Below are 27,376 nucleotides of genomic sequence, written 5' to 3' on the forward strand. Positions count from 1 at the left end.
CTTGGAGCCACCCCACCCCCCCTCCTCTGGGGGCCCCCCAGTGTTTTGTTCACTTGGAAAGCAGATATATTCACATTTCTGAGATGGGGGCTCATCGCAGGCCCCACTCTAGCAAAGAGCAAAGGCGGGTCCAGGCGTCTGGCCAGGGAGCCCCTCTCCTGGGCCGCTGCCCCCCCCCCCCCCGCGGGGGCCCGGGGTCTCCAGGGCAGGGAGCGGCGGGAGCACCCCCCTCCCCCCGCCCTGGCCCTGCCCTGGCCCTGCCCTGCACCTGCTGTGAGCAAACTGCTCTTCGCCCCACCCTCCGTGATTCAGAGCCCCAGCCCCGCCCCGGCGCTAATTTAACTGGCTCGCCGGCCGCCTAGACGCGGCTGCTCCTTCCAGCTCCGGCCGGCGGCTCCGTGTCGCTCGGGTGCGGGTCCCCGCTGCCATGGGCCTCCCGCGCGCGCTGACCCCGCCGCCCCCGCTGCTGCCGCTGCTGCTGCTGCTGCTGCTGCTGCTGCTGCGTCCACCTGCCGCGCGGGGTGAGCGGGGGCGGGGGCGGGGGCGCCCCGCGGGGGAGCCCGGGGCTGGGTGCTGGGTGCTGGGTGCTGGGCGCGTCTCCGCGACCACGAGGAGTCTGGGGACCCGGGTGGGGGGTGAGGAATGTGGGCAGGTGGATTGCTCCTGTCCTCCGCCCCCTCGGGCCGGGGCGCTGCGAGCGGGGTCCCCCGGGGCCGGGCGGGATCCCCGCGGCTAACCTGCAGTTTGGGGGGGCGGGAGGCTTGCGGGGCGGGATCCCCGCCTGCAGGGCTTCAGGAGCCCGAGGGCCAAACACCTGCAAGCCCCACCGCAGGGCTCAGAAAGGGATCCCCGGTCCCCCAACACACCTTTACGGGCGGGAGGCCAAGAGGCTGACCGCCCTCACCTTTTATTTTTTATTGTTTTTTTTTTTTTAAGATTTTATTTATTTACTCATGAGAGACACACAGAGAGAGGCAGAGACACAGGCAGAGGGAGAGGCAGGCTCCCTGTGGGGAGCCTGATGTGGGACTCGATCCAGGACCCCAGGGTCATGCCCAGGGTCATGCAGAGACACAGGCAGATGCTCAACGGCTCATCCACCCAGGCGCCCCCACCCTCACTTTTTTAAAAATATATATATTTATTTATTGGAGTTCAATTTGCCAACATATAACACCCAGTGCTCATCCTGCCAAGTGCCCCCCTCAGTGCCTGTCACCCAGTCAGTCACCCCCACCCCCTGCCCACCTCCCCTTCCATTACCCCTGGTTCATTTCCCAGAGTTAGGAGTCTCTCATGTTCTGTCTCCCTCACTGATATTTTCACTCATTTTCTCTCCTTTCCCCTTTATTTCCTTTCACTAATTTTTATATCCCGCAAATGAATGAGACCATATACTGTTTGTCCTTCTCCAATTGACTTATTTCACTCAGCAGAATACCCTCCATGGTATTGGAATGGTCCATGGATGAAATGGTCCATCCATGTCAAAGCAAATAGTGGGTATTTGTCGTTTCTAATGACCGAGTGATATTCCGTTGTATACATAGACCACAGCTTCTGTATCCAGTCACCTTTCCATGGACACTGAGGCTCCTTCCGCAGTTTGGCTATTGTGGACACTGCTGCTATGAACATCGGGGTGCAGGTGTCCTGGCATTTCACTGCATCTGTATCTTTGGGGACTCCCACCCTCACCTTTTAAACAGGAGTCGGGTTGTGTGCTGCACAGGCCGCTGCAAGTGCGCAGGCCTCCCCTTCCAGGTGTAACGTCCATGGGGGCATCTGTCTTTCCTGTGGGCTCAGCAACAGCACCAATGTGGAGATCAACTCGAAACCACTCAAAAAATAATAATGATGAGAAGGAGGGCTTGATTCTGTCTTTATTTTAGTGCTGAATTGATGACAAGACAGGCAGCCCGGCAAGTTTCTGGTGTGTCCTTCCTGCACTGGGAGGGGATGTAACACGTGCATCAGAAGCCCTGGCTGCTTCCCTAACTCCTCTTGGAAAAGGAAATGTTGCTGTGAACTGACAAGTATTATTTCCTTCAGTTCTGTTTTTTGGTGATTTTTTTTTTTTTCCTCTTTAGGTAATTGCACCTTTCCCCCAGTGGTACCTAATGCCCAACCAATTTTGGGAGATCGCGACAGTTTTCCTGAAAACATCACAGTAACATACAAATGTAATGAAGGCTTTGTAAAAGTTCCTGGCAAATCAGACTCCGTGATCTGCCTCGACAGCAAATGGTCACAGGTGGCCGAATTTTGCAACCGTAAGTTCTTAATTTTGTATGTAGAAGAGTGACTGGTAATTGATAGTTTTCAAGCATTATGAAACCCCAGGGTATACCTGGCACTTCACACCACGGCTAATTGACTACATTACTTCCCAGAATAGGTCCTGCTGCTTCATTAACAGGCTTGGGTTTTTTTTTTTTTTTTTCCTGTTGTTTTTTTTATCCCCCGATGCTGTACATCCTGAACTAATAGAGAAAATAAACAATAAGTACGACTTAGGGAGTAAATTATCTATGAATATGTTTGGCAATCACCTTGCAACACATTAACATAGGTCTTCTGTGTTCTTAAATTTCATTTTCATTTCACTTACCAAATACAACTCCATGGTGGCATTTTAAAAAGTTCTCTATGTTTTCCTCAAAAATCTATCATTAGATGCATAGTCTTGTGTTAACTTTGACACATATGAGTAAACATAAAGATAAGACTTGGTTTCCAGCTTTGGACAACCTGGGGAATACAAAGTAGAGTAAATACTGAAACTGCCACAAGTATTTTTTGAAACCAGGTGTGAAATCAGCTTTAACTTTTTGGTTAGAGAGAAGGCAGTGGGTTGAAGTACTTAAGCCTTTGCACATGTATCATGTTGTAGAGTTTATAACTCTTCTACATATATTACTCCATTGACTCCTCCAGACAACCCCATGAGTGGAATAAGGACTCTAACCCCCATTTTTCAGTATGGAAATAGTCTGGGGAAATCATCCTCCAGAGATCAGTAACTTCTTGAGATCAGAGGTCTTACACAGGAGAACCAGGGTCCAAACTTGAGCCTTTGGACTATAAATCCAACGTCCCATCCACTATAGCACGCCTCTACAAAGCCACATTTGCCCAGATATTTACCATTTGTAAATACTTGTATGTATACCACTAGCTCATGAGATCCATGGCCTTCTGGGTTGTTGTGAGGATTCAATGAGTTGATATGTAGAAAACATTTAGAAGTATTTGATAAATATTAGCTATTACTATTTACTGTTATTGTTGTTATTCAGGACGTTAGCCCAGGGTCTGGAAATACTAGTTCTTGTCTCACCTCTCCCTCCATAGGGCAGGCAAAGGTTAGTGCCAAGACTGTACCTGGCAATTAAAATGGGTTATATATATTTCCTGAATTGTTGGCATAGTGATATCTAGGTACCAAATTTACTAAGTAGAAAATAGAAGTATATATTTGAATATGCTTGATGCACTCTAAATGTCCTAGTGATATGAATATAGTTAAATACCAAATATGTACAAAGGAGTACAGAAAAAGGTGACATAAGGACCAAACAATTCTGGATAATTAAACCTAGATTCTAAAATAAGGTAATATTCATTATGCTGTTGCTTTTGTTAATGCCTTTAGGTAGCTGTGATGTTCCAACCAGGCTACTTTTTGCAACTCTCAAAAAGTCTTTCAGCCAACAGAATTATTTCCCGGAGGGTTCTGTTGTGGAATATGAATGTCGTCCAGGCTACAGAAGAGACTATTCTCTCTCAGAAAAACTAACTTGCCTGAAGAATTTTAAGTGGTCCAAGCCAGATGAATTTTGTAAAAGTGAGTATAATTTTAGAGTATTCTTAATCATATGGTATTTGGGGAAACAGTATTTCTTCTTTCATTCATGCTAGAAATCTTTGTGTGCATATTATTATTTAGAATGAGTCTTTTTTTTAAGATTTTATTTATTTATTCAGGAAAGACACAGAAGAGAAAGAGAGGCAGAGACACAGGAAGAGGAAGAAGCAGGCTCCATGCAGGGAGCCTGATGTGGGACTCGATCCTGGAACTCTAGGATCACGCCCTGGGCCAAAGGCAGGTGCTAAACCACTGAGCCACCCAGGGATTCCCTAGAATTATTTTGAAAAGAGCCATCAGAGTAATTCTATAATTTTGTTTTAAATTAGGCAAACTAATTTCTTTTTTTTTTTTTTTTTTGCAAACTAATTTCTTGTGATATAGGAGTATCAATTCACTCACAGATATCACATTTAATTAGTTTAAGGGTACTTAGAATATAATAAGCATATGTTCTAAATATGGTGCCTTGTTTGAAACCTACAAAACAAAGGCAAGATTTTAAAAGTCTAGGGATATGAAATGTCAGTAGTTCAGATGATGAATTTGCACAGAAGGGCCTGATAATTTAATGAAAAAAAAATCAAGTTGTGCTCTCTTCTAGAAAAATCATGTCCTAATCCTGGAGGTTTAAGACATGGTCATGTCACTATACCAAATGACATATTATTTGGTTCATCTATCTCCTTCTCGTGTAATGTGGGGTAAGTTTTGGCATGCTACACACTTATACTCTATATTTAACAAATTTAAAAATAGGATTTAAGACTGAAGTTTTTAGGTTTGTGATCAGTGTTTACAAGCTAGTCTCAATAAAACAATTCCTCTGCTCAAAGATCTTTCATCATGAGCTCATCATGGTTAAATTTAATAAAATGGAACAAGAAAGGACAATTTCTTATATCACCAAATTCTCTCAATTGTTAGATTTCGGTACATATATGATTCACTAAAAAATTTTAAATTTGATTAGTAAAGGAAAAACCTTATAATATGTTGGCACTTGTGGAAATTAAATCCTTCAAGTGTTCAAATGAAACCAATCCTTACTTTACCTAACAGTGAATTTGCATATTTTTTTTTCTGTATACAAACTGCTTGTTATATAATATTATGTGTTAAAAACATTTATTCCTAGTATGAAAATGTCATTCTGACCTGAGGTCTTTTCTCAGTTCTCTATGTAGGGAAAAGGAACTCACTCTGGGTATCATCAATATCTGTCTCAGAGACTGCTGGAAACTTTATGTTCATTTTCTCATTAAATATCTGCATATTGAATTATGATATTTTACTCCGTGTGTCTGTGTCCCTGCTCTTTATAAACTAAAAATATCAGTGTCATGCATCTCCTGTACAAAACAGAGATGTTTGCATGGTTCATATGATTAATATTAAATTTGGGGAGTACTTTGAGCCTTAAAATACAAATATATTCTACTATTCTATGAAGCCTGTGTTGATCTTTTAGAACTCGGAAATATAAAATATTCAAGCATCTATGGCACTTTAAAATGTTTCAAAAACGCTTTCACATTTTCTCATGTGGGCCCACCCAAATAAAAAATGTGTTGCATATCTTGCATTTCTTTATCCTTTGGATATCACCTTTTTTAAATTTAATTTTTTTCTTTTCCTATTAACTCCTGCGTGAACTTTGATCAACCATTGTTTTGTCTCCATCTACTGGTGGAGTAAATATTCTAGGATGATATTTTGGAGAACTTCAGGGAAGCCAAACATGTGGATGGGACCTAACTTTTTTTCTCCCTTCATTGCTTTAGATACAGATTAGTTGGTGCAATTTCTAGTTACTGTGTCCTCGCAGACAACAGTGTTGAGTGGAGTGATCCGTTGCCGGAATGCCAAGGTAAGACTGAAAAAAAAAAAAAACCCTAAGCACTCTGGTTATAAGGCTGAATAATCAATGGTAAATTACTTTCTCTCATTAAAAATTATCCACATTGTGTATTTGGAGTAACCTCACCTTCCAAGGTGAAAGCGTCTTAGCTAATTTAAAGATCTTTATCAGTAGTGTTTCTTAATTTATTAGCTGTGAAGATACAGGATTTTAAAAACCCAACAAACAAAACAAAAAAATACACAGCAAACAGGTGTGTATTGTGGTTGGTCATTTATTATCCTACCTTTCCTTCTAACAGTCAAGCAAAATAGATGCAGGGGTTTTCTTTCTTCATAATTCCTAATTTTATGAATTAAAATACTATTGATCAGAGAGTCTGTTTCATCTGACCCTACATCCCAAGATAAGTGGCAGGAGAAGGCATTTAACCCAGATCTCTGGACTTCAAACCCATCATTTTTCCAGGACCCAGAGTTGCCTCTTTTAGGATTATGAACTGAGCTAATTATACATGTTTTGAGGTGTGATTTATTTTTCATCATTAGAGAAATAAGTTTACACAATAAAGAAGAAATATTATTTCTGGACTTGAGAATCTTCTCAGAGGGAGATAGGGCATAGAAATAGTATCATAAATGTATGTACCCAGTCAAATTTCTATCCATGAGAGACATAGGTCTCCTGAAAATAGAGAGGAGTAAAATATGTGTAACATACTTCTTTTTTCTTAATAGAAAAAAAATGCAACAACTTAAAAATGTAGGCATTATGTCTCCCATCTTTGCTAAAATTACTGCTCAGGTCAAGTTTTTGGTGTTTTGAGGAGCAGAAAAGTGGGATAGACTTAGTGTAATTTGTTAAGCACGTCTTGATTGATACACTGTGGTAGGAAATGTATGTATGGGGTCAGTTGATATGAAGACAAATAAAATGAAGTCTTGCCAACAAAGAGCTGGAGTAAGCTGGTCACACCCAAGTACACCCCCACATGGCCCGCCACCTTGCGCTCTACCCTCTTATGTCTGCTACTTCTCCGTTTTCTTATCATTATTACTTTGAAATTTTCACTGTTACCCCTCACTATGCACTTTTCTCACTTCCACCATTTAGTAAGGGATGTTGTAAGTGATACTAAAGTTAAGTTTGGACAGCAAACTTACTCAAATAGGTACCCCCTTTTGGCTCTGTGAGGTCTCTGATGCGTGTAAATGGACAATTTGCCCTCCACGCCCAAGTCATGGACCCTGAGACCTTTTCCCCCACGACACTGAATTTTGGGCTACGGGTGTACACGTTAGCAGTATAGGCCATTCTCAACAATCTGGACCATGTGGTACATGTACTAAAATTGGAACGATGCAGAGAAGATTAGCATGGCCCTTGCTCAAGGATGACCTGCAAATCTGTGTAATACTAAAAAATATATATGGATCAGAAGAAAGGACCCTTTCAGGCTCTGCAGGGGGAGTTCGGAGGATCAGTTCCTAGAGCATGGTTTACAATGAGGTGGAGGAGGAGCTCTCAGTGAGCATACCTTCAGCCCTGCAGATACCCTACGTGGTAGGGAGAAGCACAGTGAGAGGAGGGGCACAGCATGACCTCTAAAGTGTGGGAGCTGGGGCACGAGTCCCACTTGCCTGAGTTCAAGGGTGACACTGATTGCAGTGGCTCCCATCCTCCGTTCTTGGGCTCCATTAATTTTTCATCCACACTCTACCCAAAGGGATCCATCTGAAATACAGATGCAGCTTATCTCTTCCTTCTTCAAGCTTCTTCCTCGTCACTTACAATGCCTAAACTCCTTAGTAAAGCATACAAGGGTAGCCATGGTCTACCCACTTCACGCTTATGTCTTGCCCTCACACTTTATGCTCTACCCACGCAGACTGCCCTACATCTTTCCTCCTGCTACTACCTCTGCCTGGAATGTCCTTCAACCCCTTCTTTGCTTAGCTTTTCTTTTCTTCCTTGTTTCTCCTTTTTTTTCCCCCCCTTATTAAGGGTTTGCTCTGGTACTCCTTCTAGAAGCTCTCCTTGACCTCCCCTCTAGTTAACTGTTCTTATCTCTTTCTACGCCATGGTGCACACTTCTATGATAAGCCTCACTATTTTGTATTAAAATGAAAATCTTTGAATCTTTTTGTCACTTTATTTTAAGACCTAGGACTTAATATCTTATTTAGTTTTGCAATTCTGTTTACAGAACAATGCCTGGTAGGTGTACTCAGAAAATAGGTACTCAGAAAATCTCTGAACTGTACTGATGGTGATGTGTAGTCATCATGCACCCTAGCCCAGTGTAAATCAGATTAATTTGCTCTTGCTCCTTGCTTTGATCAGTGGCCTAAAAGTAACTTAAACATTTATTGGTATTCTCTGGATACTTAAGGCCACTCGATGTAACAAAATTTGATGTCCACAAGTGATCACATTGCTTTCCTGCCTCTAGACAGTGTGAGCCATTGCATTTTTTATCAGGGCTACTGCCAGGTATGACTAGAGCCACTCTACTTATACCTCTTGCTCAATAAGTTTACTTTAAGTAAAAGACTGTGAGTCAATATTTGCTTTAAAAAATTTTATCCTGAAAGTCAAAATGTAATCCTGATACTTTAGATATTTTGCTCTGTTCAAATGATCTATTCCTGTTTCCTAAGTATGCCATGTGACTTCTAGGCTCCTTTTATTTTGGCATCATTTCCCTCCAGAATGCAGAGCAATGCCCTTTTCTCTGCCCTCTTAGCAGAAGGGTATAGCTCAGTATTTTTTTTTTTTAAGATTTTTAATTTATTTATTTAGAGGCAGAGACATAGGCAGAGGGAGAAGCAAGCTCCTTGCAGGGAGCCTGATGCGGGACTCGATCCCAGGACTGGGATCATGTCCTGAGCCAAAGGCGGACACACTCAACCGCTGAGTCACCCAGGTGTCCTGGGTATAGCTCAGTATTAAACTCAAGTTCCATTTCCTCCTTAAAAAATCTCTGCCCTGCTTTCACCTCTGAACTCCAGCAGTATTTGCTTTTTCTTACACAGTTTGGTATGTAATGTGTGAGGACTTTATTACAATTTTTGCTTTACATGTATGTTCCAAATCTTTTTTTTTTTTTTAAAGGATTTTATTTATTTGTTTGAGAGAGAGACATTGAGGGAGCACAAGCAGGGAGAGTGGCAGGCAGAGGGAGAGGAAGAAGCAGGCTCCCTGCTGAACAGGAAGCCCAATATGGGGCTCAATTCCAGGACCCCAGGATTATGAACCAAAGGCAGACTTTTTTTTTTTTTTCCAAAGGCAGACTTTTAACCAATTGAGCCACTAGGCTCCTCCTAAATCTCATTTCTATACTTTGATCTCAAAATTAGCATTCATGTTTTATACCATTTGTATCCAAAACTCCAAACACACTACTCATTACTTAATAGGTATTTCTAAGCTCTCTGGTTGATAATGCTGAATTTAGAAATGGTAGATTTTTTAATTTTTTAAACAAATTATCTAACATATTGTAGTCCTAACTTATTAAAGTAAGTAATTGGCAGTTTTATTAATATAAACTATGTTGGATTTTTTTAAAGAGATTTTTTGTCCAGATCCACCAGAAATTAGCAATGGATTAATTTATGATCCACAGAAGACTTATGTGTATCTACAGTCTGTAAAATATAAGTGTAAGATCGGCTTCACCCTGATTGGAGAGAACTCTATTTATTGTACTGTTAAAGATGATCAAGGAGAATGGAGCGGCCCGCCACCTGAATGCAGAGGTAATGAGTTTGCATAGTTGTATTTTTGTTTTATTTTTACCTTTTGGTCTATACTCGGACTACACAGATTCTATGAACTCCTTGAGAAATGAATGTAAAATGTGGTACATATGCATATTTGCATTTTTCTGGGGGGGGGTACTATTTCATCAGATTCTCAGAGGGGTCTGTGATTTCCAAGGAAGGAGGAACCACTGATATGGAAAACATGGGGTAATGTAAAATGTATGAATATATAAATACACACATATAGCATATGATACACACACACACATAATATGTCTCACATTTTTAGTAAGTTCACTTAAATTTGCCATTTCTCCAGATCACATTCAGTAAGTTAATATTCATACAAAAGGTGCTTTATATGAATGGTTAATTTTATTAATAGTTGTGAGGGAAACTTTTTGTATGTATGGTTTATTTTATTCAGTTGTGAGGGACGCTTAGACTAAGGTGAGGGATTGAAATAGTGACCCTAGCAGGTGGTATTTGTTTACGCAATGTTATATGTGAATGCCAGTGTGACTCGAGCAAATGCTGCTTTTATAATTATACTTAGAATTGTGTTAGCATGAATTTGTGAATGTAGTCAGTTTTTTGTTATAAATGGTATACATAGACAGTGAAGTAATATTAAAATCATGCAGAAGGGTATAAAACGGAAAGTAAAGTTACTAGACCTGGAGAGAAGCAAGAAATTATAACCAAATCAGGGGAAGATAAATCCAGATCAAGGAGATCCAGATAATGGAGTTAACAGACGAGGACTTTAAGATAAGTGATTAATATGTTTAAGGTATTAAAGGAAAAAAAGAAATAAAGAATTTCAACAAAGAACTGGAATCTATGAAAATGGAGTAGATATGCTACAACTGAAAAATCTAAAATCTGAAACAAAGAGCACCATAGGTTTAACAGTGATTAGGGCACAGCATTAGGAACCGAAAGGAAGGTTCGTGAATAATGCCCAGAAGCACAAAGAGGGAAGAAAAATGTAAAGTATAGATAACATTTCAGGAGTTATTTGAGACATGTGAAACTCTTCTAACATAGGTTAGCTAAGAGGAGAGATAAACAGAATGAAAAAAAAGAAGTATTCCAAGAGATAATAGAATGCTCCAAATACATGAACCCATTCCAGAGGTTCTCAGGGATAAAAATAAAACCACTTTCTGGCATATCTCATGGCAAAAATTTTGGAAACTCAAAATAGTGATAAAAGCAGCAGGCAACAAAAAGACACATTATCTTCAAAGGAGCAACGCTAAAACTGATCATAGACTTCTCAGCAAAAATTATGGAGCCAAAGACAATAAGAAGAAATCCTTCAAGTTAAAGAAAAGAAAATGACTGCTCACCTAGGATCCTTTACCCAATGAATATGTCCTTTAAAACTGAATGCAAAATGAAGATATTCTCATATGAAAACTAAGGGCACTTGTCACCAGCAGACCAGACCTGCACAGAATGACAAAGTAAAGGCATTCCTTCAAGTAGAATTAAAATAATCCCAAGAAAAACATGAAAATGCAAGAGGAAATGAAGCACACTAGCAAAGTACACGAATATGGACTGTACAAAATGATAAATGCAGTGTCTTCTGGGGTTTGACTTGTATGTCAAGTACGAGTATATAATAGCATCAGAGCAAAAGGCAGAAAGAGGTCAATTGAATTTAAAAGTTAAAAGCCTCTGGCAATACTAAAAGGTTGTAAAATTGTTACTTTGCATAATTGACTTATCCTCTAATACCTACTGTAATCACTAGGGCTGCCAGGAAAATAATAGTGACAGAAAGTATAAATCATAAGCTAACAAAGGAATGATAATAAATACTTCATCCAAAAGGAAACAAGAGAGGAAGAGAAACATAAAATAGATGAGTGGGAGAGGAAGCCAATAGTCAGGTGTTTAATATAAACCCAACTACATCAGTAATTACACTAAGTGTAATTTGAGTAAGATTACTCAAGTGTAAGTGTAGTGTACTCAAACTCAGATTACACTAAGTGTAATTTGAGTCAGACTGGATTACACAGATTAGACCTATTCGTTGTTTACAAGAGACACAATTTAATGATTAAAACACTGAATGGTCAAAAGTAAAGGATGGAAAAATATACTTTGCAAACAGTTACCAAAAAGAAAAAAGAAGCTGGTGCCAGTTCTATTAATATCAAAGAATACTTTAAGATATGACAGTTCATAATGATAAAGGGGGTCCATCCAACAGGAATCTATCACGATCTGCGATCTATGAACACTCGAGAAAAAGCTTCCATCCACATGTAAAACAAAAACAAAAACAAAAACAAAAAAACGGACAGAAAGAAAAATAGACAAATTCCATGATTATAGTTTGAGAATTCTACATACCTCTTTCAATAGCTGTTAGAATAAGCAACCAAAAATCAATAAGACTATAGAAGCAACAGTCAAACTTTTTAAAAATTGACATGCTAAGAGTCATAAGGACATAAGGAAGCCCCATAAGGACAGATGGAAAAAAAATTTTCAAGTGACATGGACCACTGACCATATGCTGGGCTCTAAATCATGATGTGGTTTGGAAGATTGAAATAGTTTGGAGTGCGCCAATGGTGATGGAATTAAACTAGACATCAAAAACCAAAAAAGACAACTGGAAGAGCCATTTCCAGGAAACATAAACTATGGTAGCATGTAAGTCTGCTGGACCAAAAATGAGAACCAGCCTAGTGCAACACAGAATCAATGTTATATATGAGCATCTTAGAGGAAGAGTCCATATAAAATCCTACCCTAATATTACCATCCATCATTGTCTGCGTGCCTAAGGGCTGTGCTTCTGGCCAGGTGTTTTACGTGAGTTATCACTTCTCCACCGTCCTCAGAGGTAGATTCGGGAAGCAGAAATAAGTGACACAGCACCTGGGTACGTGGAGCAGAATATGCGCGGGCAGTGCTGGTGGTGGCACACCTGAATGGTAAAATGGGTTGCTCCAGGGGCAGGCATTGTGTGAGATGACTTACCTCCGTTATTTCTCTCAGTCCTTACCATCATGCTCTCAAATTTGCTTTGTTTTTGTCCTCATTGCACCCATGAGAAATGATAAAGCTCAGAGGGATTAGAGAAATTCTCAACCGTCTCTAGTGTGTGGTGAAATGCAGCCCTACTCAGCTGCCCTAGAAGGGAGTTTGTAAGCAACCCCAATAACCAACAGGCACTGAAGAGCTAACATTGTACTAAATGGTTAGATTTGTGATTTTCAGAATAGGATCCTAATCCGAGTTCACTTGAGAGGTTTGTTCGCTGATCTGTAGTCTTATAGTCCCTTGAGGGACTAAACTCAAATGTGTAAAGTTGGCATCCGCCACAAGGGGAAAAAGAGTTATTTTATTCAGGTCAACTGTATTACTTTTAAAAAAAGAAGCAAAACAGAACAAGTTCCCAAGGTCACTTACATGTCCTGAAAACATTAGAAAAAGGAACCATGCTGTGATTATCTCTGCCTGCCCAGCGGTTATATCTGGTTCTTCGGTCCTGGCATGAGCAAAGGAAAACATTTTGTGAGAGAAAATATCTTAATTTGGGGTGTGTCGCAGAATGAGATCACCACCAACTCTGACTTTGGCTTCTTTTCTTTACACGGAAAACAGCTTAAGAACCTCAGTACTACTACTTTGGTGTAAACCTACTTTAGTTGGCCACAGGTATAATTTATATTCAAGTAAAAACAATGCATCGTTTCAGTTCCCTGGGAAAATCACAATTAGACTTGGTTTCCTAAATGTCATATTTGTATTTGGGTGTTTGTGGGAGAGAAAGAGAGAAGTCCTAGAGCAAGCAAATTGTTCCTAAGTCTTAACTTGACAGCATTATTTAGCTAATTTTTTTAAACATTTTTCTTCCACATAAGGTTCTCAGACTTCTACAGTCACACCAGGATTTCAGAAATCCACCACGGCGAATGTTCCAGGTACCAAAGCTACATCAGCTCCTCAGAAAACCACTACAGCACATGTTCCAGGTACCAGAGTCCCATCAGCTCCTCAGAAACCCACCACCATAAATGTTCCAGCTACAAAGTCCCCATCAACTCCTCAGAAAACCACTACAGCACACGTTCCAGCTACAGAAGTCCCATCAGCTCCTCAGAAACCCAACACAATAAGTTCTTCAGCTACAGAAGTCCTGTCAACTCCTCAGAAACCCAACACAGTAAATATTTCAGCTACAAAGGCCCCATCAACTCAGAAACCCAACACAATAAGTTCTTCAGCTACAGAAGCCCTACCAACTCCTCAGAAACCCAATACAGTAAATATTTCAGCTACAAAGGCCCCATCAGCTCAGAAACCCAACACAATAAGTTCTTCAGCTACAGAAGTCCTATCAACTCCTCAGAAACCCAACACAGTAAATGTTTCATCTACAAAGGCCCCATCAACTCAGAAACCCAACACAGTAAGTTCTTCAGCTACAGAAGCCCTACCAACTCCTCAGAAACCCAACACAGTAAATGTTTCAGCTACAAAGGTCCCATCAACTCCTCAGAAACGCACCACAGGAAATGATTCAGCCACAACCAAAAAATCCTCCACATCAAATGCTCTATTTACAAAGACCCCATCAGCAGCCCAGAATCCCATCATGGCAAATGCATCTGCTACACAGGCCATCCCAGCAACCCATAAATCCACCACAACGAAAGCTTCATTTACACAGCGCCTTCCAGCAACACAAAAGTCCACTGCTGTACATGCCCCAACGACTAAGGGTCTCCACACAACAAAAAGATTGACCTTTGCTCATATTACAGCAAAACAGAGTTCAGCTGTTCCCAGAGCAACCAGCACACCTAAAGGAAGAGGGACCCCCGGTTCAGGTTAGTTGACACTACTCAGGTTTTCCTGAGTGGGGATCTAATGTGCTATGGTGGAACGAGTTTTTCCTATGAACACTCTTGACTTTCTTCAGAGGCAGATTGGGAGTATGTGAGGGTGAAACATTCTGTAATAATATATAAAAAGAGTGGGGCTCCATGAAAACAATGCTACATTAAATTTGGCAAAGAAACTCTGTTCTTTATCTGAGCTTTAGGGAGTCCTTGAGTTCCTCAAGATCCTTCAGAGAACCAAATATGTACCATCCTTATGGTCATTTTCGGGGTCCGGTTTATTGATAGAGACCCATTGCTTCAGCATGCTCCAGGATCTCTCTAGGTTCCGTAGAGTCGCTGATTTGGTAGAGCGTGTCAACTGTGTCTTCTAAATAACAGAAAATGCAGAATTCTTTGAAATAGTTTATATTTACACAGGGTCTTTAAATGACAATTTTTAGAAAAGTGGAGTAAAATACGCTGTAGACTTCAGAAATACGCTTTGAGTGAATGAATGAAACCCTTCTTACTGATGACTGCTGCTTCAGGCTACCGGGATGTTCTTGCCTTGTCTATTAACTTGCCTAATATAGAGCCAAAATTTTTATAGACATTCTTATTCCCTGTTATAGAGACCCCCCACCCTTGTTTTTTTTTTTTTTTTCAATTCTTTGGGAAATCTCAATAGGACTTTGAGCCAGAAGAGACTTCTTTAAAATTGGTTTAACTTTTTAGTTGAAGTCAACACACACACACACAAAATCTGCATAAAGCACCCATGTATGGCTCAGTAACTTTTCTCAAGCAAATATTTGTGTAACCACTACAAACATCAAGAAATAAAATATTGGCAGCCCTTCCGACTTGCCCCCTTACTTTACAGGTGCTCTGTCGATGATCCTGAACTCCGTCCTCTGACTTCCCTAACCAGTAGGACCCTGGCTTCTGCCCCCTACGCCACATGGCCGAGGGCCTTCCCTCATGGCATATGGTTCTCCCTCTTTTGGCTTCGGCCAGCTTCTGCTTGTCTTCTTAGTTTCCCCACCAGTGCCTTCAAATCATTGTGATTATTGCTTTTCCATATTTTGTCCAAATTTCAGAACTGCTATGATGAACCCTGTTTTACCATCATCACCCAGATAATTTTTAAGAGCTTGAAACATCACCTGTATCCTTGTTGAACTTTCCTTTATTTCTTGATTCCTTAGATAAAAAAGCCAAGTACATGCATGTACACGAAACTTTAAGCCATTCCTGCCTGCTTTTGCTCATTCTTCAATGGCATCAAATCACTGTGGGTTTTTTATAGCTCTTTTTAAAGTTGTTTTTTTTTTTTTTTTAAGATTTTAGTTATTTATTCATGAGAGACACAGAGACAGAGAGAGGCAGAGACACAGGCAGAGGGAGAAGCAGGCTCCATGCAGGGAGCCCGACGTGGGACTCAATCCCAGGTCTCCAGGATCACACCCTGGGCTGAAGGCAGTGCTAAACCACTGAGCCACCCAGGTTGCCCTCTCTTTAAAGTTTTTAAAAATAGTTTTACACATTATGACCATATCTTCATAGGGATTTCATTCATTTCACAGTTGTTCTCTTGAAGCCTTTTTTTGCCATTCTTTTCTTAAGAATTCGAACATTACAGATACTATGTCTTGTGCCACTTCCGTTTCTCTCCCTCTAAGGCACTGACTCTCCTGAGCTTGGTACGTAAGCATCCTAGCTATGTTTTAATTCTTATGCTGTATGCGTGTATCCATTAGTAGTACATGATATTGTTTTGTATTTTTTTATGATTTACATGAACAGCATGTTGTATGTTTCATTATCTGACTTAACTTTTGGCCCTCAACATCGGTTTTATAGCTTGTGTTGACGCTTTTAGATCTAGTTCATTACTTTTAACACTCGTAGGAGGTTACCAACTTCTCCAATTTTTATGACCTCCCTGGGCCTAAAGGTTTTACGATGAGTACACCTGATTTTTCATGGAGCAAGGCAAAGAGAAATAAGTTCCACTTTATATAAATTTGTTACAGTACTTTGTTGAACTATTTCTTTCTGCAAAAAAAAATACATGTATAAGACAAACAAATTTAAATGAAACCTGAAAAAAAATGAACGAAACCTGAGTCAATAATTATGATGAAAATACAACCAATATTTGGAGTCAGATTTCTCTCTTTTGTGCAGTTAGCTTATTCTTTAAAAATCATATACTATTTTATGCTCAAATTGAAAAAGAAAGTCGCTTCTACTTGCTGGGTATGTGCCATAGTGGTGTGTACCATGCATTTCCCATTTCTAGACATGAGTCCTTGTGCCAACTTTGCAAAATAAACCTTTCTGGCTTCATTTTATAGATGATGAATTACAGGCTCAGAGATTAATTTGTATGATTCATATAGTGCTCAGCTTATAGGGACAAAGTTAGGAGTTAAACATCTATTTGCTGGCTCCAAATTCTTTGGTTTTTCTGCTGCATAATATCTCCTTGTTCTCAGTGGTACTTTGAGTAAATCTGTTCACTACTTAAGAGAGCAGCGTATTATTATCAATATATTTATTTGAAAGTTATTTTGCAGTGGCACTTCCATAGTCCTCGAAAGGTGTAAAAATTAACGTGCTATGGTAATTTGAGCTTTTGATAGAGTCTGCTGAGAGAGACCTCAGTTTCTGATAGCTTCTTGGTCATGGGATTGGATTGTAGTTATTTACTCTGTAAGCTTTCAAACTTGTTTCTTGCCATCAAGTCATATAACTGAATTATATGGTGTTTCAGTATTCACTAACTCTCTATCATGTTTCATATTTATAGTGTTGATTCCGTTGAATAGATATAGATACTGGTATATATGTTGTTGGATTAAGTTAACATATAATTTTTCATAAATTTATTTACAATTATTTCTTTCAGCTATGAAAATCTGAGTTACTTTTGAACAAGTACATTCTGTGGATATATATGTTAAATTGCTAGCAAATTGTTGACTTTAAATTTATTGGGTTTTTTTTGTAATTCTTTTTTTTTCTTTTATTTTCTTCTTCAGGTGCTAGCACCATTACAACTGGTAAGTTTGGTTCTTCGGCAGTTAAAAGGAATTGTCATTACTGTGGGCTGTACAGTCCATATCCCTGGAAGAGAATGTTGTCTTTTAAGTGTCTTAAGAATACTATTAAAATGCGATGTTTAAAGGTGTCAAAGAGAAGAAAGGTAAATGCATTTTATCGACATATTTGCTGGACACCATTAGGTACTCGGTATATTCCTAAGTATTTCCAACCATGTTCTTGTTCCAAGGTAATTTTAGGGTGACTTAAAGTCATTTAGCCAGCCAGTCAAGTATTATTGAATGCCTATGGTGTCAATGCATAATCATTCTAGGGGCCAAAGAACAAGAAGAAGGAGGCAGTTATCAATACAGTTTTTAAGCCTCAAATATTTTATAAGTAATCGCAAACTACTCCTTCACTTCTCTTCCAAATAAACCGGAATGCTACCTTTAATTGCATCCTCTTCTTCTTCCTTTCCCTGTCTGTGATTTAAAGCAAAGATAGCTTTAAAATTATTCTGTTGTTATAGATAGGAGGACATATTTGTGTTGCGATTTCTTCTAGCCCTTATTCCAGCCCTTTTTTGAGTGTTCATAAATATATTATTTGATGGTACACATTTTAACAAGAAGATGAATAACCCCCGAAGAAGACGGTGAAAGAAGCGTTTGTTAAGAAGCAATACAGCTAAGTTGGCATGTTAATAAATAATGTCCATAGAAAATATACTCCTAAAAAAGTGAATATTTTAAATTATGTTCTTATAAGCTAAAGTTGCCTATTGCTGTATGCATGAATGACACAAGGGGCTGAAGCTGAGAGTAGTATTTTCGTATTATTATTTATAGTTCTTTTATATTTTGAATGAACTTTTCCTTAGCTAAAATACTTATCTTGGAAGGTTTGAACAGTTGGAATTCACTTTGTTTGTTTGATATTTTAAATAGAAATAAATGTATTCTAAATGAAAACTTCATGATTTCATCATTTAATATTAACAACGATAAGTTTAGTGGATGGGCTTTTTCTCGCCTGCGCAGTGGCATCCAATGAAGGTTTCAGGTGTTTATTTTCTCTGAAATTCTTGAAGTATGTATTATGTGATTTCCCAGAAACTTTCCCTTAGAGTTAGTTGTAATTCCAGTTTGTGCTCAAAAATAAAGAGGAGCTCTTTCCCTTTTCTTACATCAGACATGTGGCAATATTTTTCTTTGGGATCCCATACTTGTAAAATATGAACCTAAAAATTATCTTTATTTCTTCAGTTTACTCTGTGAATTGGGTAACTTTTCTCATTTTATTTTTATCAATTTTTTTTTTTTTTTTTTTTTTTAGAAATTTGAGTGTAGTTGCCACCCACACAGTGTTACATTAGTTTCAGGTGTACAACATAGTGTTCAACAAGTGTATATACACTATGCTGTGCTCACTACCCTTGTACTGCCGTCTGCTACCATACAATGCTATTACGATGTCGTTAACAAAATTCCTTATGCTGCGCCTTTTATTCCTGCCACCTTTTTTTTTTTCATTTGGAAGATAAGCAAACTCAACTTGCAAGGAAATTGCTTTTCTTGATTACCTTGCAATGTTAGTGACTAATGTGGATGACACTAGAACTTTGGAAGTATTTGAATTTTTCCTATTTAATTCTGCTAAGAAAGAGACTAATCTCAGAACTTTCTTGTTTGCCACGTAAGTGAAGACTTTATTGTGAGGTTTAAAGCTATCCATTCAGCGGACTCTGTACCAGTGTTTCTCAAAAATAGTTTTTTCTTTATTGCCTTCTCCCCCTCACAGAACTTCTTAGACATTTTTTTTCCTAATAACCCCCACCATGAAATTTTACTACCATTGATATACTGTAAATCTATTTATAGTCTGTATGTATATCTATACTTTATACCTTAAAAAAGTAAGATTTTTTTTCACCCCTTTGGGATACTCCTACCCCCATTGAGAGTACATGCTTCACATAGTTGTATTTTGTTTTTGCTTTTATTTCTGTTTTTTGATTTTTTTTATGCTGACATTGTATAGAAGACAGGCTTATGTTTTGGAGTCGGGCCTTGAATCCTGTTGGTTGTTGGTTTTTGTTTTTGTTTTTAATTTAGTAATTATTCAACCCAGATGATTGAACTTAATCTTTCTGACTCTCCATGTTCTCATTTATGATCCCTCTTTAAAGTCTTTGAAGCTTAATTCAAAGTTAAGAAATAAGATAACATAATCATATAATTTTTCATTGATCTGCTTAGGCTGGCCAGAGAGGCATTTGAATTTCCCGCACTTAAAAAATATAGAGGCACAGAAAATCCAGTGATAAAAACAAAACCCTTTAAGGGTCCTATGGGTGTTGCTAAGGAAGTAGTCTTGAATTGTCATTTATAAATCGGAAAACTTAAGGTTTACTCAAGCACATTTTTTTTCCCTTCTATAAAAGACTCTTTCTGGTGTGACCTCCACTGTCTACAGACCTCAGTTCCTTTATTCTATTAGGTTAAATAGGATTATAAGGAAGAACAACCTATTAACAGCTTCTTTAGTTTTGCATATGAACTGCATTTCCACTTTATTATATATATATAAGTGAGATCTTTTGAAGTGACTGGACAAACCCACATTTCTTCAGAAATAGAATCCTTAATATCAGATCTTTTAGTGGAATTCTGACTTGGTTTCTTCAGGAATGGGGATGGATACTGTACATGTTAATTTAGTACCCATTTAACATAAATGGTATTCAAATAACCTTCAGGTGTTTTTATTGAGCATACTATGAACAATTAAAATTGTGTCCAGAACCTGGGATTAGAAATCACTTTTTCTTTGGTGATAAACTATTCAACATAGCCTTTTTTGATCTCAGTTTTCTCATCTGCAAAAAGATTATTCAATGCTATTTAATAATAAATATTTTCTAAACACTTCCTACTGTTTGCCAAGTACTGTTCTAGTTACTGGAGTAATGAGATACAAGGTGACAAACGGCTTTCTTTATAGTGTTTTAAACATTGTAAATATCACCCTATTGAGGAACATTGTTAAAATACTCCTTTTAGTTGGAGAAAACTGTTTTCTAAAATTATATAATTTTCCTACCTAAAAGCTCTTCAATTAATGATTCAGAATGTTGGTATCATAATCATAATTCCATTGCCTCACGTATTCTAAGTCATAAGTCTTAAAATGAGACTGAATCACTTGGGTTGGTTTTCCATAGATACCAAGTAAATTTTGAGATCATAGCTATTGCCTTTATACACTAAGATATCTTTGTTTATAATTTGAGAAGTAATACTCTTATTAATTTACTGAGGAATCATTTATGTAGAATCTTGTTTCTCATATTTCTGTATTTGACCTAGTTTCCGGTGAAAACATCAGTCTCTGCACATATTCTTCTAGAATTACATATATCTGCTGGTCAGTGTTCTAAGAATAAGATTTTAGTTCTGTCATCCAGATACTTTGGGTCACTTTAAACTTTTCGATCTTCATTTATCATTCAAATTGAAAATGGGATGGTCTTACAATCATTGAAAATGATGGCATTCATGGGAGTGGTGAAGGGAAAAAAAAAACCCAAATTTTTGAGGAGCCATGATTTATTTTATGAATTCAGTCTTTCCAAGCTAACAATCTGGAGCTAGGGGATCAGTGAAAGAAATTGATTGGGTAAAATACTGTAAAAACTTAACCTGCTGTAGAAATAGCTGTTTTCTTCCATCATGTATCCCTATGACAATGCAATTGTGTGGTATGTGTGTTTTTGCTGATTTTGGAACCAATTTGGGATTTGGTCACATCAGCTTCCGTTGTTTTCCTGGTGTCATGTGTAATTTCCTTTGCAATACAGATCAAAAGAATAGAGCTCAAGGACTTTGTGGGGTGGAGTAGGGAGGAAAAGGGAGACAAAGAATGGTATGGGGAAAGGGTGTATTTGGAGAAGAAAGATGGTGTGTCAAAAATCAAGCTGTAAAAATTATTGTTGACCAACTTATTTGACCAATTATTTTTCTGTCATTCAACTCAAAATAGTGCATTTGATCTTAAAAGGAAATGTTAGCTTTCCTAAATGAAATTTTATCTACAACAGACTAAACACTGAACAGCATATTCTGTAAGCAAAACATATGCTAGCCTCCATGCACAGGTGATACTACCTTTCCTGTGATGGCAAAATGCCTACAGCTCTTATCTTTCCTAGGAACAGAGTAAATGGCTTCCCCATTAACCACATATGTAGCCTTCACCTCTCTGAGACTCAGTTTACTCATCTACACAATGACAGTGAACTCCAAGAAACCTTCTAGTCCTAAAATTACATTACACAGTCATCATATTGGAATGATCAATGATCAAAAAGCATTTAAAATTGAGCATGGTGGGGCTGAAATACTTCAGAAGCCTCTCCCCAACCAGTTAGAAACATTTTATTTGAACATGATGATGTTTTAAATATTTTATTTCATTTTTCTTTTACCGAAAGCAAGATAAATAGCATGTAATTTTTACTGTCAAACTTGTGACCTAAGAAAGCCACACACAGAATATAATTCCTGTCTCCTGTTTTTCTTTAACTTGGCTTGTTACCAGTGTGTTTGTCATTGTGAAACTGCATTGTATATTTATTTGCTCATGTTTCTATTAACTGTGTTACCAAATCTTTTCCCCCCTCAAGGACTTGTTGCTGGTACTGTAATTGTTATCCTAATTATAATCAAAATTTTCTGGCACTATGGAAAATCAGGGTGAGCAGAAATTCTGATAATTAAAAAAAAATGTATTCTCAGCTTCTTTCCAGTAAAACTTAACACTTTATCCGACCATAATTTTCTTAGCTTAATTGTATTTTTTGACATCCTATCTCTTGATTCCTTTTCTCTGTAATTCCCTAGGTGAACAGACTTTGTCTTTTTCATTTTTTACTTCTTCAGTAGATTCAAGGACTTTAACGTTTCAAAGGAAAACGATTTGAAAGCCATCAATTAATCAACTCACCTTGTTTTCCCCACTCAGTACAATTTCTGGTAGTATCTGTGTGTTACACAGAAGCCAAAAACCTGGGGAAAAAATCAGCCTCTAACAGACTTGTCAGATTGCCTGTGATTCGGCCTTTTTCTGGGTTGTATTCATTAAAACACGCCAGAACAGCTAAACAGTGGTTAAGAGGGCAGGCCCAGGAGCTTGACCATTTGCATTGAATCCTCCTGGGATTCACAGGAATCACCTGTGCGGGGTGAAAACGGGCAACGTCACTGCTCTGATGCCTCCTTCCTTATTTGTAAAGTAGGGCAAATAGAACACCTACCTCAGGGGATTGTAGTAAGGATCAAATGAGCTGCCACCTGTGAAGAAGGTAGACTGTTGCTTAGTACCTGGAAAGCCATCAGATGGTAAAACAGCAACACATAGAAAAAAAAATCAGTATTATTTGAAATATCTGACCTGCATTCAACGTGCGTGTGTTAGGATAATGTCATAATTGGCTCTGACATATCCTGTAGACAGAGGATTTATTTAAATGGATCCTCCTCTGTTTCATGTATTTTACTATTCAGAAAACTTAGTGTAGAGTTCATATAAACTTGAATTATTTCTGAACTGCCCTAATGCCTGTCTATTATTTCTCATTAATTAAAAATGACTCTACTGCTGTTACTAAATGGCCTGTTTTAATTTAAGAAGTGATGTGAGCTATCTACTTTTTACCCTCTGTACTCTTACCTTTCTTCTTAACAATATTATTTAAGCCTGTTGTGAGCTAAAGTATGTAAATATTCTTTAAGTCACTAAATGGTTCGGACTTACAGTAAAACTATCTGGCCATTGCGTCCTGGGCTTTGTGAGCTTTTAAATAGATACGTGTTTACTGTCAATAAAATGTTTTAGATGCTATATATGGTAAAGTACATTAATTTATACAGTATTAACTTATCTAAGTTAATATGTTAATTTCGGATTTTTCAGAAACACTTTAAGAATGTGGCTTAGAGTCCACCAAAAACAAACAGAATTCAGAGTCATATAAAGTGAGTTAAGTTGGCACAGATGCTTGAGCAAAGCTACCGTGGGAAAAAAAATAAAGCACTCATCTTATGTACTTCCTTGCCCTTGTTCTGGCTCTCCTTTTGAATTAGAACTTTATGGGTTTACCTTCCAGAGCTAGTGCTTTGTGGCTTGGTAGGTGAGGCGGGTTGGTTGGAATGTGGAGCTCAGGGGGCCCTCTCCAGGTGGTTTCAGTTTCTTTACACACTTTTCGGTAAAATAATTGGCCATGATGGTTCCATTGGGATGGAAAGTGTTGAAATGTAGAAGAATGGAATATTTGTTTTGAATTTTATTGGGGTTTCGCAGTAAACTGAATTCCTCTATTTCGGAGTCAGAGGAAATTTGTGCTAACCCCTAAGAAAGTATTTGCCTTTTTCATGTGCACTTAAAAAACACTCCACTTGCCTTGTTTTGGAAATAAAAGCGGTTGAAGTTAAGAGCTAACTTCGTACATTCCTGGTTATGCTCCTGATTTCATACCAATATAACTAAAAGTTGGATCTGAATAGGGACAGGGAAGAGAGTTGATGTAAAGGTGTACCTTCATCGGGTGATCCTTTGTTTGCCTATCAAAGGATTTGCTTTTTTTTAGAAATGTTGGGTTTGCATATGTTTTAGTTCATAAAAGGGATGTGATTGTAAGGAAATGCTGATACTGCTTTTTGATCGAAGTTAAAATTATGTAATTCAATTAGTGTTTTCCTTCTCTACTATTCAGCTCTTATTACCCTCATGAAAACAGCAAAGCATTCAGTGCTGTGTTTCAAAATTTAACTGTGACTGGTGATGCCTCAGAAGTAAGACCTTCTGCTAAATTATAAAAAGTATGTGGTTTTATAAAGTCACACTTCTGTGTCTTGCAAAATCTCCATCACCACAGCTGGTACAGGATTTATCCATGACTGTTCAAGAATAATAGGGGCCCAGACCTCTGTTATCTTGTCATACTGGTTTTTCTTTGTTGAGTGAATGACTAACAGATTGGATCATTCATTAGCATGACATGTCATCCATTCTTCATTCATCATCTCATCTTGCGTTTTGCACTCAGTTTATTGAAATGATTAGATGTTAGTAATGCCACAAATATTTGGGGAAGAAATTAGGGCTTGCAAATTGGAATGCCTTCATTATGACTTTGCATCATGAGATGATTTGCTTTTATTGTATTTGTTTCTCCTTTTTGCTTGGTGGCTTTGAGAGTTTCCAGTATATAGGAAATATTGAGATTTGTTTTATGGTATCTTTTATAAGTCATGTTTATAGATTTTACATCCCTTTCATGTTACACAAAATTATGACGCAAAAATAACTTAATAGAAACATATCTAGGAAACATTCTAGGTGTCTTCCTCAAGGTGTCTTTTGATGATACTTTTCTCTATTGCCCATGTCGGGGGTCTTCATTGACTTTTAATCGGAAGTATCTGAATTGATTCTAACTTGGCCACTTAATTTCAAGAAACTGAAAAACTCAAGTGTCCTGTTTTAATCGCTGTTACTCTAGCTACTAAACCCTAGAATGTACACTGGCCGAGATTGGATAACTTACTAATTTTGCATTTGTTTTGCATGCCATGTTAACCGATTAATTTCCATACATCCATACATCCATTCCATAATTTCCATACATCCATTCCATTTATCATACATGGTAACCAAAAGATTAATGTGTATCATCAGTCAATAAATTTATTTTGATTTTACTTTTCTTTTTTAATTTTCAGGACATGCATGTGTAACATTGACAGTCTTGTTTGTGATGCTAGTTACCATGGGCTAGCTGATTTATCCGAAGAAGAGTTAAGAAGAAAGTGCACACAAGTATGCAGAATATTTCTAGTTTCTTAGACCTTTCTGAAGGAGTGGACGAAATAAATGGAATAGTGCTCTTCATTCTGCATACTATCCTTGTCTTTAAGGGGCATAGGAACATCAACAAAGCAAGGAGAAGTGAATCTGTCCTTGGACACTCCCAAACCAATAGAACAACTTGCAAGATTTAGAGTGATTACTTTCCTAAAAGTGTAGGAAAGTGTAGAGGTTTGTTCATACTTAGAATGTAAGCATGAAGAAAAGAAAATATCATTTTTCCCCACTAGATATGTACATTATTTTGTTCACAAAGAAAATTAAAAACAGTAACTGGATATTGGAAAGAAACAAACAAACAAAAAATCTAAAATCAGTCTCTTCTGAGCAAACTTGCCAAAAAGAGATGAATCCTATTATAAAATAACACTTGACTGGAGGGCACTTTCATCTTTTCTTATTCCATTAAAATGAGTCTGAATGGGGTGGCAAAATATCCTAAAGGAAAAACATGCTTATGACCCAAGAGTTGATTTTCTTGGGTTAGTTGGGGACAAAGGAAGAACATAGAATGAAGAAATAATTCCTTCTTTGTCACACAAGTACAGGTACCACAACAAGACTTAGCCTCTCACTTGTAAGTAAGATGGATTGGCTATAATTTTGTTTTAGGACAATTTTTTTTTTCACTTGGAGAAAGACCCCTATGAAAGCATGAAAGGTATCTTTATTGACTTAATGTCTTTAAAAATATCCAGAGATGTTATGATATTAACATGAGAAAAGGGTGTATCTTTCTGAAGTGAGATGTTCATAGCCAAATTGTAAATCTTTTGTAATATTGAGATTAATTTATTTATATTTATTTATGTTGGTGAATGAATTGGTTTTACATGTATAGGAAGAAAAGTTCAAGAATATATGTAAAGAAAAATTTATTTTCCCTAAATAGAAATAAATAATTGATCGCAATTTTTGGTCTCATGTAGTATTTGAAATTTATTTTCTCAGAATAAAAAATTTATTTTTAAATAAGAAATCCTTCTCCTGCTTCCCGTAAGTAGTTTAGAATGCTGTCCTCTGCTTCTCCTGGTGTGAATCACTTTCAGTTACTTTTAAATTATACGTTATTGTACTTTCTCAAGCATGTCATATTCTCACATTAGAGTTGTGTCACTTGTTACTGATTTCCCTAAGGGCAATCACATTAGTTTCTAGATTATTATTCATTCTTACCACCTTACCAATTATATGTAGGAGTTGGAATAGACTAGAATGTACACATAACTAAATTTAACAATAGTTATTTTGTCATATTGCTTCATCTATTTTGTTGTTGAAGTATTTTAAAGTAAATTCCATATGCATCATGATACTTCATTATAAATACTAAAATATGTATTTCTAGTAATAAGGATATGTTTTCTATCTAACCATGATGGTCTCAACTAACAAGATTAACAATAATTTCCTAATAGTTTCTAATATTAGGAAGTTCTTTTAACTCTCCAAAAAGTTCTTGTGTTGGATATGGATAGACACATAGCCAAATACTAATTCATCTGTTTGTTAAATGGGAGGGCCTACTCTGCGTACCCTGTGACAGTCTGGTGCTTCCTCGGGGAGTAGCAAGGATAACACCAATTCAGTTATTCAGAAAACTACCTGCGAGCCAACAATGTTCAGGTTACTGTGTGCCAGGTGTGAGCTTGTCAGGATAACTATGATACAGTGGCTGCCTTCAATTTGCTTTTATTCTATCGCAGGAAAACCAAAATTAACACTTACTGAGACAAAGAGGATAGAATTACAAGTGTTCTAGTAATCGCCCGTACGGAATACAGGGAGTGCCTAAGCTATCTTTGCTATGCGGATGAATGGTGGGCAGGGAGGTGTTCCAGACAGGATGTGAAATGCGGAAGAACAAATAGAGGGGATTCACAGAACAGAAATGGAACCTGCAAACAATGCAGCATGATAAAGTAGGAAAGGCTTAGAGAGACGACTCGTATTGAGTGTAGAAATAAATATCACAAGTTCCAAATATTTATTCTGCCCTGATTAAATTTAAAGCTGGAGTCAATGAGCACAGGTTGATAATAGC

The 27,376-nt window shown here is 37.9% G+C and overlaps 1 protein-coding gene and 1 non-coding gene across 12 annotated transcripts; both read left to right on the plus strand.

Annotated features, from left to right (window-relative positions):
* The first annotated feature begins 356 nt into the window (after positions 1 to 356).
* CD55 (CD55 molecule) lies at positions 357 to 26,244 on the plus strand. Of its 11 annotated transcripts, none has more exons than XM_038542016.1 (12): positions 357 to 521; positions 2,091 to 2,273; positions 3,656 to 3,847; positions 4,473 to 4,572; positions 5,653 to 5,738; positions 9,302 to 9,490; positions 13,393 to 13,503; positions 14,296 to 14,361; positions 17,403 to 17,423; positions 22,091 to 22,160; positions 24,179 to 24,284; positions 25,188 to 26,244. In XM_038542016.1, the coding sequence occupies exons 1-11, from the start codon at positions 428 to 430 to the stop codon at positions 24,279 to 24,281; spliced, it is 1,215 nt and encodes a 404-aa protein (XP_038397944.1). In that variant the 5' UTR covers positions 357 to 427; the 3' UTR covers positions 24,282 to 24,284; positions 25,188 to 26,244. The 11 variants fall into 11 exon arrangements, 8 of the variants coding, with proteins under 8 accessions (XP_038397944.1, XP_038397945.1, XP_038397941.1 ...); XM_038542017.1 differs by having other exon boundaries at positions 13,393 to 13,452; XR_005361852.1 differs by lacking the exon at positions 22,091 to 22,160.
* LOC119872782 lies at positions 7,056 to 7,157 on the plus strand. The gene has a single exon (XR_005362798.1). It is a non-coding gene; the product is annotated as a U6 spliceosomal RNA (small nuclear RNA).
* Positions 26,245 to 27,376: the final 1,132 nt, after the last annotated feature.

This window comes from Canis lupus, chromosome 7 (assembly GCF_011100685.1).
Source record: "Canis lupus familiaris isolate Mischka breed German Shepherd chromosome 7, alternate assembly UU_Cfam_GSD_1.0, whole genome shotgun sequence".
Classification (NCBI taxonomy): domain Eukaryota; kingdom Metazoa; phylum Chordata; class Mammalia; order Carnivora; family Canidae; genus Canis; species Canis lupus.

Coding starts and splice junctions, on each gene's coding strand:
- CD55 (XM_038542012.1), top strand. CDS start 428: ATGGGCCTCCCGCGCGCGCTGACCCCGCCGCCCCCGCTGCTGCCGCTG. Junction 3,848..4,472: donor GCCAGATGAATTTTGTAAAA/GTGAGTATAATT, acceptor GCTCTCTTCTAG/AAAAATCATGTCCTAATCCT. Junction 5,739..9,301: donor TCCGTTGCCGGAATGCCAAG/GTAAGACTGAAA, acceptor ATTTTTTTAAAG/AGATTTTTTGTCCAGATCCA.